The sequence below is a fragment of the Cuculus canorus genome, chromosome 4, assembly GCF_017976375.1.
Source record: "Cuculus canorus isolate bCucCan1 chromosome 4, bCucCan1.pri, whole genome shotgun sequence".
Taxonomy (NCBI): Eukaryota; Metazoa; Chordata; class Aves; order Cuculiformes; family Cuculidae; genus Cuculus; species Cuculus canorus.
In genome coordinates, this window is record NC_071404.1 from 46,723,366 (window position 1) to 46,739,498 (window position 16,133).

At 41.6% G+C, this 16,133-nt stretch overlaps 2 protein-coding genes across 13 annotated transcripts in view; both read right to left on the reverse strand.

Annotated features, from left to right (window-relative positions):
• MND1 (meiotic nuclear divisions 1) overlaps window positions 1-5,051 on the reverse strand; it is a 44,969-nt gene extending 39,918 nt beyond the window's left edge. For both annotated transcript variants that reach the window (XM_009567181.2, XM_054066130.1), the window contains exons 1-3: window positions 4,956-5,051; window positions 2,035-2,100; window positions 1,205-1,262 (exon numbers count right to left, since the gene is read on the reverse strand). In XM_009567181.2, the coding sequence (XP_009565476.2) occupies window positions 1,205-1,262; window positions 2,035-2,100; window positions 4,956-4,958 (127 nt within the window). In that variant the 5' untranslated portion in view covers window positions 4,959-5,051. The remainder of the gene's footprint in view (window positions 1-1,204; window positions 1,263-2,034; window positions 2,101-4,955) is intronic.
• A 6,492-nt stretch (window positions 5,052-11,543) lies between these two features.
• The window catches only part of TRIM2 (tripartite motif containing 2), a 113,417-nt gene continuing 108,827 nt past the window's right edge, over window positions 11,544-16,133 (reverse strand). For all 11 annotated transcript variants that reach the window (XM_054065324.1, XM_054065320.1, XM_054065325.1 and 8 more), the window contains one exon: window positions 11,544-15,940. In XM_054065324.1, the coding sequence (XP_053921299.1) occupies window positions 15,788-15,940 (153 nt within the window). In that variant the 3' untranslated portion in view covers window positions 11,544-15,787. The remainder of the gene's footprint in view (window positions 15,941-16,133) is intronic.

The following is a 16,133-nucleotide window of genomic DNA, read 5'->3' on the forward strand; positions in this document are numbered from 1 at the left end:
GATGTTTGTAAAACACTACTCATGAGTATCATAAAACATACATGCACATCACAGTACAACACCATAACAAATTCATGAGAGGGTACTTGAGAAATTGTCTTGAAATCTTAATTCTAAAATGTATTAACTTAAACTTTCTTGATTAGGAGTATAATTACATTTCACTTTGTAATGCTTATCAAAGCGTTTAACAGCAGCAGAGGCACTAAAGCCATCTGTCTACAGACTCACAAGGGCCAGATTTTACTTCTGATTATATTCAGTTCCACTATAGAAAATCATCTGCAATCCAAAACATTTCTGAACATAATTGTTCATTTCCTAGCAAATGTGTGCTATAATTCACCATTTAAAAAATGACACCTGTTCAACAAAGCAAAGGAGTTATTATCATCCTCAACTGTTGCAGATATAAAGATTGTTGAGCTAATTTATGTGTCTGACTTCCAATTTCCAGTCTAAATTTGGACTATTCAAAGGTGTTAATGGTTTTAGAAACTCTACAGTCCAAATTTTTAAATACAAAATTCCATTGGTTGTATTTACAGTTTTGCATCTTCTTCCTACAAATCACAATTAGACATCGAAAAACCTATAAAGACAGCACCACGTCTCATCAGAAGCCTAAGATAAATCCTCTCGGACCTAATGCTAAACCAATGGATCTCAGCAGGAAGACTTTCACTGAAAAGACAAATCTCTTCCACTTGCCGCTGTCCAAGTATTTTTTTTTTTTGGAGGGGAGGGTGGGAACACAACAAAACACTGATTGTGTACATCTGGACTGGTATTCTAAGATATGTGTAGAATTACAGAAAAGTATTTAAATCCTCTGATCCCTACCTGGGTACACATAAAAATTTCGTAGACTGAAAGTCACTGCAAGTTAGGTATCTCAAACCCTCGAACAAACCATCCCATGTTTTAGTGGCTTACCTGGAGTTAGCTGTGACATTTTAATAAACTCCCATTTTAGCCATAAGATCTAACATAAGTGAGACAAACATTAGCAAACTGAGGTAGGAATCTGCTGTTGATGTCACTTTTAAGACTACGGCCCTGCCATTGACCAGTCTCCCTTTCCTGTTATTTATTCCATTATTACAAGCACAAAACTAGAAATGTAGCCAGGAAAACTTACACTGTATGACCTGTCTCAAGAATGCTTAATGGCTCAAGAGAAATAACATTTGTAAACACTTACTAATCCCTTTTTCTTTTGGAGCAATCTTCTCTATATCCTTCAACTGGAACACATCTTTCTGTGCAAAACATAAAAGACACTTCAGTTCCAAATGACAGCATCATCCATGCTTGAGTGTTTTTACACTAAATCAATGCCAACGAAAGCAAGCAAGAAATACATTGCATGTTTATATTTTGCTAGGGAACAGGCTGCATATCCCTCAATAGAATTAGAACATTCTGAGAATCAAATAGTAATAAAAAAGACTATTACTGTAACAAGCCTATTCTTTTCATTGCTGCTCCAAAGCCACCATATTGTGTCTCAAGTTAGGGCAGAGCCCAGGTTAGATTGTCAACACCACATGCACCACTTTGCTCAAGTACTTAAATGTCACAATAATCTTCTTAAAAGGTGAAACACTGTGAATTACATATGTCATCAATATCATTGTAGATCTGCTTTTGGATCTCCAGGATTCTTCTCTCCAGTGACCTCTTCCAGTTCTTCTCTCATCTTCTCTAATGCTCACATTTCTTACTCCTGCCATAAACTGCAGTGACACATTTCCTGATCTCTTATTATCACTCTGATAGTAACAGACCCCAAATGAGACGATTTGGCTAGGGAGCACATAAAGCACTTAACACTATCCATGCATCTTCACGCCTTGGCTCTACCTGGGGACGAGCCACTTGATCAGAAACTACACGAATCAAGTTCTGCCTCTTAGTTTATACATTGGTGACATAGCATCAGTCAACTGCACAGCAGGACAGAGAGAGTTCATCTGCAGCTACAATAAGCTCCTTCTTAGTGTAAATGTAGGATAATTACAGGTTACCTACTGTTTCAAAAAAGATCTCCAGCATGCGGGCTCTCTTCTCCTCAAAGCTCAGACCTTTTTTCTTGGACTAGAACAGGAAAAAAAACACCAACACATTCAGCCCTTTGAATAATTGACATTCACTCAGAATTCAAATCCATTTATTTCTATTTGCCATCCTTTAACATACCTTGCCACGAACCCCCAACTTTCAAATAAACTTCTTCCCAAACAATCATTACACCAAGCTAATCGACCTGCAGTCTATTTACCTGATGGATCTATATTCTAAGTTTGGAGCTAACCTTTCATGTAACCTAATCCAGCTCAAGCCTCGATGTTTCCCGGCATACCCACACAGTTCCTTGTTTTGCCATACTAGATTAAAAACATGTATTTATAGCTATTCTCAGCAATTTGCCCAGATGTTTAATAGTCCTTGAAAAGATGAGAAGGAACGTCTTTTGCTTTTTGAGTTCAGAATTGTTTACCTTGTGTTAAGGAGAGACTGATGTTTCTCTAAAAGATGCAGGCCATTCAGGTTTTTTTTAAAGAGGTAAAGTGCATTTTCAGGTACTATGTCTTTCTTCAAATTTCCTACCCAACTCTATAACTTCAAGGTCACATTTTTAAAACTGTGTTTCTTTCATCTGCAGTTGTGTGACCAAGCACTAAATAACATGGACAGAAATAGTAGCAAAACGCAGCAACGATTACTGGCATACTGCTACTAGTAATACAAAACTGAGAAATATCCTCCTCTAATCACTTTCAGAGACACTATTTTGACATGCCTCTTGTAATATTAGAATATAAAATATCTGACAGGGAATTACAGTTTTATTATTAGTGTTCAGTATAGCCCTCAACAACCTAAAACAGTGGCCATAAGGTGAATTGGGAGTGCGTCCCCTTGCTCCACTCTCTGTTTAGCAGGCTGCTAGACCTTGCACTGCTGCCTGCAGCTACAGGAAATTGAAAGGGGAATAGAAAGACCAAAATAGGATGTGGTCAGAAAAAGGTCTCCTTTTTAGGGAGGAAAAAAAAAGGCATAAACAGATTTGCCCTTCAGTCAATGGAAGTGGGGATTCTAACAATATGGTGCTTTGAGAAAGATGACATGGGTTTGTTTCCAAGTCCCAGCAAAATGGAGTTGATACCACTTTTTAAGCGCTGCTTCTTAAATTAATCACATGGCAGGGTAGCAAAATACTTAAAAATTGTATCAAGAGTAAAATGGCCAGATTGATTTAGATTTTTAAAAATACGTTTAGAAACCAGCTTATGCGGCTACAATAACACACAGACATGAACAGAAGCCGTTCTCTATTATATTTAACAAAAGCACTACTAATGTGCTTTTAAGTCTCCTCCCTCCCGCTTCAGCTAGTGATGACCTCTCCTATGACACCAGTATGTCACAGGATTAGAACCTGGAGCTGCCATATACATGCAAGTAGAAGCATGAAGGAAAAACAGACTGATCTTTCTCCCTTCCTTCCCAAACAGCCTTAACACCATCAGCTGCAACAGGAACAACACCTGTATGCACATGGTGTGAAATTTCAGTGGTGTTTCTGAAAGCACATGCTTGTTAGCTATGTCCCTCAGGTGCCCAGTTTTGCAGCAGCACTCCAACAGAGAGAGAAGTAGCAAGTTACTGTGTTTTCTAGATAAATTCTATTAATTTTCATGTTGATGTCCCTATCCTGCATCTTTGCCAGATGTTCCACACCACCATTACCAAACACACCAGGCCTATCAATTTCACCATCACTCTTGCTAGTGAAGGCAGTCACAAGCCCACAGTGCCCTGAAGCCGCCCAGTGACAATTCCTCCTGCTTGCACCAGCCTCCGCACCACTAGGGCCAGGGCACAGCTCAGCCTGTTCACACACAGGTAGCTGGATGGCCATCCACTTCCTCTTGCGGGAGTCAGTGAGACCAGCGGGTGCTGCGCCTGCATCAAGCTCTAGTTACAGGGCTTGCTCTTGCAAGTAAATTTACATTCATAGAATCATAGAATAGGTTGGGTTGGAAGGGACCCTAATGATAATTCCAAGCCCCCTGCCATGGGCAGAGACACCTCCCACCAAACCTGGGCTGCTCAAGGGCCCATCCAACCTGGCCCTGAACACCTCCAGGGATGGGGCAGCCACAACTTCCCTGGGAAACCTGTGCCAGTGCCTCACCATCCTCATTGTGAAGAATTTCTTCCTAATGTCTACTCTAAATCTTCCCCCTTCCAATTTAAAGCCATTCCCTCTTGTCCTATCACCCTTGCCCTTGTAAAAAGCGCCTCCCCGGTTTCTTATAGCCACCTTCAGATACAGATGATAGAATTACTAGGTTGGAAAAGACCTCTGAGATTGTTGAGTCCAACCTTCCTTGTCTGCTCCTAAATCTGCCCCTCTCCCGTTCATACCCACTGCCCCTAGCCCTATCACTACAAGCCTTTGTAAACAGTCCCTCCCAGCTTTCTTGTAGCCCCTTCAGGTACTGGAAGGTCACTATAAGATCTCCCTGGAGCCTTCTCTTCTCCAGGCTGAACAAGCCCAACTCTCTCAGCCTGTCCTTGTATGGAAGATGCTTCAGCCCTCTGATCATCTTTGTAGCCTCCTCTAGACCCGTTCCGACAGCTCCATACCCTTCTTATGTTAAGTAAAAAAAAATATTTCTCATATCTAATCCAAATCTGCTGCTCTTTCATCTTAAAATCGTTCTCCCTCGTCCTATCCCTGCACTCTCTGATAAAGAGTCCGTCTCCATCTTTCCTGGGGCCCCTTTAAGTACTGGAAGGTCGCTATAAGGTCTCCCCGGAGCTTTCTCTTTTCCAGGCTTAACAAGCTCATCTCTCTCAGCCTGTCCTCGTACGGGAGATGCTTCACTCCTCCCATCACCTTCCTGGCCTCCTCTCCAACCGCTCCAGGAGGAGCCGCTTACCATGCCGTCCCCGGCTCAGGGAGCGGCGCGGAGCTCGATTGATTCCGGCGCCACGCGGGTCGCGCGCGCGCAGCGGGCAGCGCGCGCCCTTCCGGGTTGGGAGGGGGGAGGAGGGAGGGGGCGGGGCTGTGCCGTGTGTCCGTCCCCCCATCCCCAGCGCTGCGACCGCCCCGCACGGTGCGGGCAGATGGGTGTGAGGGGGGCCGTGGCTGTTGTGTTGTTGGGGGAGCTGAGGCCAGGGCAGGCAGCCCTGGAAAGGGTCCTGAGCTTATGGGAAACCCGGGCTGAGCGCCAGGGAGCGAGCGATGGCGTCTCTCTAGTTGTGGGCATGATTTAAGCTGCAAGAAAGATATTGAGGTGCTGGAGAGTGTGCAGAGAAGGGCAACGAAGCTGGGGAAGGGGCTGGAGAACAAGTGTTATGAGGAGCGGCCGAGGGAACTGGGGTTGTTTAGCCTGGAGAAGAGGAGACTGAGGGGAGACCTTATTGCTCCCTGCAACTACCTGAAAGGAGGTTGTGGAGAGGAGGGAGCTGGCCTCTTCTCCCAAGAGACGGGGGACAGGACAAGAGCAAACAGCCTCAAGCTCTGCCATGGGAGGTTCAGGCTGGACATCAGGAAAAAATTGTTCATGGAAAGGGTTGTCAAGCACTGGCAGAGGCTGCCCAGGGAGTGGTTGAGTCAACATCGCTGTAGGGATTTAAAAAAGCAGGTAGATAAAGTGCTTGGTGACATGATTTAGGAGCAGACAAGGAAGGTTGGACTCAACGATCTCAGAGGTCTTTTCCAATCTAGTGATTCTATCATCTGTATCTGAAGGTGGCTATGAGAAACCGGGGAGGGGCTTTTTACAAGGGCATATGGTGATAGGACAAGAGGGAATGGCTTTAAATTGGAAGGGGGAAGATTTAGAGTAGACATTAGGAAGAAATTCTTCACTATGAGGATGGTGAGGAACAGGTTTTCCAGGGAAGTTGTGGCTGCCCCATCCCTGGAGGTGTTTAAGGCCAGGTTGGATGGGCCCTTGAGCAGCCCAGGTTTGGTGGGAGGTGTCCCTGCCCATGGCAGGGGGGTTGGAACTGGGTGATCTTTAAGGCCCATTCCAACCTAACCCATTCTATGATTTGGAGAGGCTGGATCGATGGGCCAAGGCTAATTGTATGAAGTTCAACAATGTCAAGTGGTTTGCAGTTCAGTAACAACAACCCCGTGCAGCGCTACAGGCTTCAGGAAGTGTGGCTGGAAAGCAGCTCTGCAGGAAAGGACCCGGGGGTGTTGGTTGACAGCCAGCTGAACATGATGCAGCAGTGTGCCCAAGTGGCCAAGAAGGCCAATGGCAACCTGGCTTGTATCAGAAATGATGTGGCCAGTAACACTAGGAACAGATTTTCACCCTATACTCAGTACTACTGAGAGACTGCACCTCAAATACTGTGTTCATCAAATTGCTGGAGCACATCCAGAGGAGGGCAACAAAGCTGGTGAAGGGCATGGAGAACAAGTCTTATGAGAGGCCACTGAGGGAACTGTGATTGTTTAGTCTGGAGAAAAGGAGGCTGAGGGGAGATGTTATCACTGTCTACAACTACCTGAAAGGAGGTTGTAGTCAGGTGGGCATTGATCTCTTCTCCCAAGTAACAAGTGATAGGACAAGAGGAAATGCCCTCAAGTTGCAGCAGAGGAGGTTTAGATTGGATATTGGGAAAAAATTATTTAACTGAAAGAGTTGTCAAGCATTTGAACAGGTTGCCCAGGGAAGTGGTGGAGTCAGCATTCCTGGGGGTATTTAAAAGACAGGTAGATGTGGCACTTGGGGAAATGGTTTAATGGTGAACTTGGCAGTGTGAGGTTTACAGTTGGACTCAATGATCTTAAAGGTCTTTTCCAACCTGAACAATTCTGTGATTTATAATACCATGTTTGGTGGTTTATTTTAAAACCATGCTACAGACACTGGAAGACAGGTGAGGCTGGGAAGCAGAACTTCGCTTTTGTCTGCAGCTCCATGTGAGTGACGTAGGGGGGAAGCTACAGGGAACGGGTTAAGCTGCAGAAGCTGCACAAAGTCTCGTGTTTAGCCCTGCCTGGGCTCCAGAGCAAAATGTTCTGAAGTTCTCACTTTGTCTTCACAGGCTTCTCCGTCCCTATACTTTTTTCTATTGTGTGTAATTTATTGTCAGATGTTATTGCCATACCTTCAATATATATTTGCTGTATTATTGAAATTAATTAAAATTAACAAAAAGTTAAGAAAACAGTTGAAATTCCACCACCACTAGCTTTAATCTTCAGGGGAAAAATATTCATTTCTGAATTTCTTGTCATCACCTGTGGGTTTGACAATCTGTGGGATGTGTGCTTTGTGCCTCCATGTCGCTACACCTCCACCATCAGGCACTGGGTCTCTGTGCCAGCGCTGCCTGGTGGGTGCGCCGTGTGTTCCTTTATCTCTGCAGCCCAGCAGCAAAGGTAAGGTGTCTGAATTGATGTGTATTGCACAGATAGCCCATGATAGCAGCAACCGGGCATGGAGAAAGAAAATCATCTCTGCCCAAGGAAGTAAAGGACCTGGGCATATTTGGTGTTGCTTGAAACAGTTGTTCATTGCAATGACTGCTCTAGCAACTTTAATTACTTACAGTTTGTTTTAATTATTATTTGCGCTGTAAATTACCTTCCTTCAGCTACAGCAGTTCTGGGAAATGGCTTTGCAGTTTAACAGCAGTGGTTTTGTATCTGCCATGCTCATTCTAGAGTTTAAATTCAAGCAAATGAAAACATGCAAGCTGAACCAAGGATTTGCAAGGAGCCCATTTTCCTGAAACTGAGGTTCTCTTCCATGCAGACCTGGCCATGATCCTGTTCCTCATTGTGCGTACCAGTGTATTACTAAAAATGAAATCCAAGTTAGAAAGGATGTTATTTATACGAAGCTTAACATTCATACAAATGACAGAGCTTATTGTTCTTTCATATTCCTTGTGCATCTCATTTTCAGCTCACTAACATGAGGTAAAATCTGTTGGCACATCTTTTCATTTGCTGTGAGGGCTCATATTCTGTACCCCCACTTTTCCCTTCCTTTGGCCAGCCCTGAAAGCGAGTATGTCCTCACACTCCCTGTGACAGTTGTTCCCCTCCTGTCACCATGACCTCCTCTCCCCCAGGATGTGGGGCCCTTCCTTCTCCTTCACAGCCTGAAATAAAACTGAGTTCTGTGCGTTTTTTTTTACCACTGTCAAGCTAACGGTTGCTATGGAATTTGCAAAGCACCTGTTGTGGCATTGGTTTTCTCCAAGTGACATGTGTGAGCAGCAGAGTGGGTGTCAGAGCTGCATGAGCCTCTGAGAGAGAGGAAGGAGTTTCAGAGGGTTGCTCACTCTGAAGTGGGCTTGGGGTGTGTACCTTGGGGCTTCCATTCAGTGCACTCACGAGGCAACAATACTCCCATCTCCCCACCACATCTGAAAGTAGATTGGCAGCAAAGACCCAGATCTCATCCCTGGATGGAGCCAGCATGTGGCTAAAACACACACCTGGAGCCACAGCTGGATGGTGTTCCTGGTTTCAGCCATTGATTGCGATAAAAGCAACCCGGACAGGCTGGCACATTCTCCTGCATCCAAAACCTTAGGTGGTGCTCTAGAGTGATGGTGGGGCAGGAGGCTCAGCAGGTTTCTCTGCCTGTGCCCAGTGGGGATGCCAGGCTCAGCTGCTCTGAGAGCGCTGGCAGCCCTGGAGCCCTTTAATGACCAAATCACTAGACTCAACTTACTCTGTAATAAGAGGTTCGCTAACACCTCCAAAATTTTGCAGCACCAGATCACAACTAACTAGTCCGAGAGACCACAGGGTTGAAGAGGTCCCAAACAGAGGGAGAATACACAGGCATATCTTATGCTCTGTCATGTAAGGGTAGTTTTCCGTTACTGGATAAAGTGGAATGAACAAATCCTAAAGTATATAAAGGTCTGACATTTTTAATGGGCTTCAGAATGTCTAAATGCGGTATTTCACAAAACTGCTAATCATATACTATTAGTAGAAAAACAAGACAATGGATGGAAATGCTGTGGAAGGGGGACTCATTACTGTGCCTTTCTATTACAAGATTTTTCTTATGTCCCTGTGATTTCCTTAAGCTTTAGCATCCTGGGCTGAAATTTTCTATGCTAGGTGTCTGACCAAGATTTTTAAGACAAAACAGGTTTTCGCTGTTCCTGAGGTAGAGAAAATACATTACTCTGTCAGTATTGAAATATTCTTAGATGAGATGAAACTTGTACCCTCCTTCATTTTACTCCTACAAATCTGTAATTGCATTCATAAATTCCATTTTGAAAGGATATTAAAGTGTTAGTGTCAGGTAGGAAAGTTAGGAAGTAGGAGAATTAGAATTGTCCTGCTTTAATTTTGTTTGCTTTTGTATATATGCACCATAATGCAGTCTTTAATTACATGACCTGTTTCTTCAGCAGAAGGGAAGAATTCAAGTTGAATAGCAGATCAGTTTATTTCCAGAAAAACAACAGCAAACCTTCCAAGTCCTGTGGCTACCTCCCACAACATCTGTATGACTGACAGCAAAAAGGTGCTTCAGTAGAGCTTGAGGAAGGAGGATCAGGAGGTGCTTACCCATGGGAGGCGATACGAACTCCTCAGAGGTCCAAGCAGTCTGCAGTGGTATGTGGCCAGTTATCAGGAAGCAATATGATCTATGAGGATCCCACACGGGTCAATCTCTGCAGCATCTGCTGCCTCATTTCATCCTTGGACGAGTGATTGGACTCTAAGCAGATGTTCTCCCTACAGACATCTAACCTAGTGGGAAATGCTAGCTGGCCCCCCTCCAAAACTTACTGCTTCCACATCTTTGCTAGCAGAACCGCTGATGTAAGCACTTACCAACTCACCGAAGTCAGTAGCTTCACTACCAGGCAGTTGGTATGGAGGCATTTCACTAAAAGAACAAGCGAGCGTTCCTATGCCTAGTTTAGCCAACAGATCTGCAGGTCAGCAGCCTTTAACTGGAGATAGCAATGAGCAGTGTGTGGCGCGTCTCTTCTACCAGCACAGCGGGGGCTTGGGGAGAACAGCTGTCTGCAGAAATTACATTGACAGTTCCAGCTCGCCAAGATAGATTTGCACCAGCTCTGGTGCAAATTAGGGAGCATTCACATGAACTGTCAACAGAACAGAGCAGCACAGCTGGATGTGAGAACTTCAACCTAAGGAAAAATTAAACACTTTTGAACATTGAATGATATGTGAGTGGTTAGCACTCTGATGAGGAAGTTCCTGGTTATCTCAAGACAGGCGCCCAAAATGGATGCACCCTTCATTATTTTGGCCTTACTCTCCCTGACATTGTTTCTTATTGGTGAGACTGGGCTCTGTCTTGCAGTTTATGGAACTTCTAGCAGATGCTGCTGGAACATTTGGTCCAGTATTGACATAGGTACCATGGGAAGGCCAAAGAGGCCATTTACTGCAGAATTTTCCCAGTAAAGGGCCATGTTCCCTAGTCTCAATGGCCTTCCTTCCTGCCTGCCCAACTTTGCACAGTGATGCAAAATCAGGCATCATTGCCTCTACTGCAATAATCCAGAAGACAGAAACAAATTCTAGCCTATCAATGAGAAAGGACTGGGAATGCAACAAGAATCTTGCCCTTACTCAGCCTGCCTTTGCAGCTCCCAGGATATTCTGTGCCATTTCCTCTGTTCTTCATGAGTTTTTTTTCACATGGGAAGGAATGGGTGCTCTGCAACTCATAGTATCAAACCAACACTACTATGCTTCAAGCTGTAGGGTTTTTTTAGCTAGCAGACAAATAAAGTGTTTTGATTTCTTTAGAGCGTTTGGGAGAAAAGATCCACGAAAAAGAGTAGCTGCTCTGTACTTCAACTGTCTCACTTACGAATTTCCTGCCACCAAGGAAACACACATCACCAGACCTCTCTAGTCCCCTCGAAAGAGATTCTTTCTAGACCACATGATGCATCTGAAGATTCTTGCTTACTTCGTGAGTTCCCAATCACACTGAGTTCTCAAAGGATCCAGGTTTGGGGAGCTCATCAGTGACCAGGAAGACATATTTTACTATCTAAAAAAAAGTTTATGTGAGCTGAAAAACTGTTCTTACAGAAAAGAAGTCAGATTGAACTTCTAAGGCAAATTTTCTGTTCTGTGAGAACTGAAATTTGGTTTTCTGCAGCAGACCCTTGAAAGGTTGTAGGACTGCATAGCTGAAGGTACTGTGTACTTCCATGGTACAAGTGCAAAAGCTTACTACTGATAATCTTACTACCACCAATGAAAATGCTAATTCCAAACTGAACTGAAGGAGGAGGGGAGAAGACAAAGAAACTCCAATCCCTCACCTTTTTACCAAAAACCAAAGTCCCTCTTTCCTCTATGTCAACAGAAAAGCTAAACACCCATGAAACAATCACAGTGTTCTTGGCTTGTGACCTGTGGTGTCAGGTTTTTTTTTTTTTTTTTGGAAAAAATTGCCCATCTGCTTGCATTATGTGGTTATTTTTAGGGAAAGTGACTATAAGACATGAAAAATAAATCCTCAACCATGAAAATAACAGAGGAAACAAGCTTTATTTTTATTATTTGACTTTTTTGTGCGTGGTAAAGGTACACATTTGACTCTGGTTTTCCTACATTTCCAAGACAGAGTAATTTTTTTTTTTTTCAATTGTCAGCTAAAGCATCAAGAATACCGTGGCACACAGGAAGCTAAAACTACACACACACAAACACTTTGATGCGCATCTCTCATCCTTGACCTTAAGGAGACAAAGTTTGTACTTAGCCTCAGAGGGATTTTTAAAAAAAACAAAAAGAACAACAAAAACTCAAGTGAGAAGAATATTTCATTATGAGTGTCAAGACAGTGCAAGGCTTACATGTACACAAAACATACAAGATTGCCTTACAAATATGGTATGTACAAAAACTTTTGAAAGAAAAAACCAAGAAAAAAAGACAAAATCGCTCCTAGAACTGGAAAGCTGCAGCTTATCAACTGGTAGAGATTTCTAAAAGGGGGTATGGCATACACTGTGCAGCTTAGGGAACATTCCCAATGTCATAAAACCAAAGCAAAAGTGTCAGGGTTAAGGCTGTGTTGCTCACAAACATCAACTGAAGTGCTGTACATTCACCAGAAATAACACAACCTGTTAAGAATCTTCCTACTCTGTAGCATAAATACCTTTTGCGCACTCTCCACAAACAGGTCCAAACAATCACTGCTCACAATTCTTTAAGAAAATTTTCAGTGTACATTGTGATTTCACAACTAGCTGCCACCCACAACTGAAATTCATTTCTTTATAGCAAACACAACATATTGGGCACTTGTAGTTCTCATTATGGCAACACTAGATCCTTAGTTATAAAAAATATTGACATAAAATGGAAAGCCCTCTAGCTTTTACAGAACAAAAGAGCATTTATTAATAAATAACTCTCCATCTACATTAGGCAAATGCTTGCCTAAACCATTTTCCTTTTCTTTTTCAGCTACATAGCTGCTAGTTTAGCCTATGTAAAAATCCCCTACTGTTTATATTGGATTTATCTGAATAGATCTTTTTATTCTATTCACAAAACAATGAAAATACGGTTGCCTAGTTTGTCCTAAAATGCTCCAAATCACACAAGATCTGATAACCTTTCAAAGATTACTTTTGAGTGGAAGATTAGTTAAATGAAGCACGTACTTTCACCATTCATGCTGTGCCGCTAGTCAATTAGCATTCCAGGGAAGTCAAGAGAACATTTGGTAATACCTGAAATCTGGCAGCAGAATGCCTTTTATAAATGCTAACAACTCAGCAAATTAAGTAGTGCAATTTTGACGTTCACTTAATTGGATGAAAAAAGAACCTGCCAGCTTTTTGGAACAGAATTTATGCTTTCGTTGCTCTTTGTAAGATTTTTAAGCGAAGCATTTTAGCTAAGCTGGCTTCAGAAGCACACCATAAAAGCAATGCATTTCTGTTTCCTGGTGCCAGGTAGAGAAGGTCAGACCTTGGAAGGGAATGCCCTATGCCACCAAATTTGAAATTGTAGATGGCAGCATTTGCTGTCGGAAGGAGCTCCAAAGTAGTGACGTTTTTCAGGTGCAGTACGTGTTGCTCTGGTGGTAATGTCTGAAACCCCAAAAGACTCAATCTTAAGCAAAATCCACATAATCCCTAAGTATAAGGGAGCTGCCAGCAGAATTCCATATTTCGTAAGGATGCAGTGGGTAGACATTGGTTATATGAAATCCTGGTTATATAAAATCCTGGTCAAAGGGACTGAAGATCTTTTGAAGAAAAGCGTATACATGGAACAATACAATCTTAAGTGTATATTTTGATATATAGGTTAGGGTCTGATTTCTGTGGTTCTCAGAGTTCCTGGCAACAGGATTTGGCAATGTTTCCTGAGTGGAAACAATGCAAGATTAGCAAAATGTTATTATAAAAATTCAAGTTTGGAACTAGATTTGATTAATAGTATCTATAACTGAAAGCAACAGCATATTTCTTATTTTCTTTTTGAGTTTTTATCTCAAAGAACCCATGCAACCTCTTTTCTTTATTAATAAATACCGTTAAATGCTACATATCTTTTCTCCATTGATAAATTAGCCATTTAAGGGCATTCCAATGTCAGAAATTGTTAGCCAGAAGGTTGCTTATAAGGACACTTAGAAGGAAATTAATTGATCATCAGAAAATTTGATCTACAACTTTGTTAAATTTTGATAGGACAGTTTATTGTGCAATGACTGAGATATCTTCAGAATTTTAGGACAAACTCAGTTCAAGCAGGGGATATTTTGTTCTCTTGGTAATTACAAATGAGTTGTAACATTTCAAAAACGTTACCACCAGTTTCTTAGCTGCATTATATAGTCCAAACCTTAAACCTTATACACATAATATTTATTCCAATAAAATAAGGAAACTTACCTTTGCACAAGAATTTGTAAATTTGCTCTATGTGCAAAAAATAAACAAGGAAAAGAAGAGGAAATATCTTCAAGAAACAGTAATTAAAAAACAGACAAACTCCACATTTAAGAACCTTGGGGGCTGCATTTTTACAAGTCAAATGCATCTTTACAAAAAAACCATTATTTACTCTCATTGAAACATTAACCTTAACCTTCTAAAAATAAGACAAATACTTATCATGAGTAATTTAACAAAGATTCCTTTAAATTTTGCAAACATGCTTAAAATACTCCCCTGTTCCTGACCCAATGCCCTTTTATTTCAAGGCCCTGAAAATGAGAAAACAAAGACAGTACTTCCCAGGTTATTGTAGGCATTGGCAGCAAGCTCACCAGCTCCTCAAATGAGCTTTAAGAGTGAGCACCACTCTATATAAGACTAGCCATTCATCCTTTGACCATTGGATTTAGAAATAAGAATACAGCCAATGCTACTTTAGGAAGGACAATTTCACACTTAAAAAAACCCCAAAACAACATTAAAAACAGAACTGAGCCATATAAGTGTAAGCATTTCCAATTAAATTAATACTCAACAAAGAACACAGTAGAGAGATTGGGCAGGAAGGACATTTTTCGGAGTACTGCCATTATCAAATGGCATACATATGTTCCAGTTTGTTGAAATAACCTACATTTACTATTTTTAATTTTTGCATGAGTCATACATACATACATACAAACAAACAAATCAGAACAAATCTCACAGTCCTTACTTTGTCCTCTAACAAAATTCCCTTTGATGAAGGACTTCAGGAATTGGTTCAAATTAATTCTTATTTGCAATGTTTTTTTTTTTCTCATGTAAAAACTAATAGCTTTGGTAACCCTTGGCTTTCCTATACAACCTCTGTTTACCATAGTTCCTTTGGTTGTATAATGTAGGTCCTCCATAGGGGTACCTCTCTGGCTTTCTGTCCTGTGTGATGCTGCATTTTATTTTATTGGTTAATACAATGAGTTGCCTTAAAGAAACATGGCAATGAATACATACAAAAGAGTGGCACACATGAGGTTAATTGAGTTGACATTGTAATAACCCTGATCCTAATGAACTAGTTTGGTGTCAAAAGGTCTGTCATTATACAGAAATTCAGCTCTCACTAATGTATCATTACTATTAAGTTTTTCCAGAGCTTTAGAAATGTCAAGTCTCTGCAAAGTCCTTCCAGTACATTGAGCAAAAGGAAGAGTGAAAAACAAGCAGATGAAACAATCCTTCATTAATCCCACATGAGTAGGGAAGTTGCATTGATTCTCAGAGTGCTAGACAGTTAGAGCTAGACGGATTTTGTGAGACTTAACCTTATACTAAAAGGACCTACTTGTTATAGATAGCAAGACTGAAGGATGTTAACAGTGTAAGATCTATGATGATAACGAGACCTAGAAGATTCCCAGGATCAGCTCTGGGTTAAATAATGCGTAAGAATGACACATCTTCAAATTTGGAAGCTCTGAGCAGGAGCTACCCTTTGCAGTCTTCAGAAAGCTTTGGGGATTTTTCCCAAATTTTCCTCATTTTTGCCTAATTAGTTAATTCCAGTTCCAAAAGTCGCAGTTTGTGTTTAATATCACATTGTCTTTTTTAATTCAGTTAAAGACGATTTTGTGTATTAACCTTTATAACAAACAGTTCGGTGAGAAACGTAAGAGGTGAAACTCCTATGTAAACAAGGTAAGTTTGGAAATTAACATAAGAAGTCCATAAGAGACTCCTTCACTATTAAAAGTAGGATATATCCTGCACTGGATCTCTAGGACTAGTCTTTCCTTAAGAACAGACAATTATCCAGCTCCAGAGCTCATTGCTACTGTAAGTATCGATAGACCTTGAAGCAGTGATTTCCAGAGTCTGCAACTACAACGTGGCCATCTGAAGTAAGGGCCAGACCTTGGGGACCATAAAGTGGGTCAGCAGAGGTGTTAATGTAGGATAAAAACGATCCACTTCCATCAAAGACCTTTGAGGGTGAGAAAGCACAGAATAAATGTTATTAATAAAAAAGAAAAATAGTGGACATAAATCTGCTCTCAATTATAGCATTATACTTCTCATTTCTGAAACGGTTGATGTAGACTAGGATAAACAAGGGCAGGATCTGATCTGTTATTCTCAAAATATACAAGTCTATATACAAATGTATTTTCTTATTA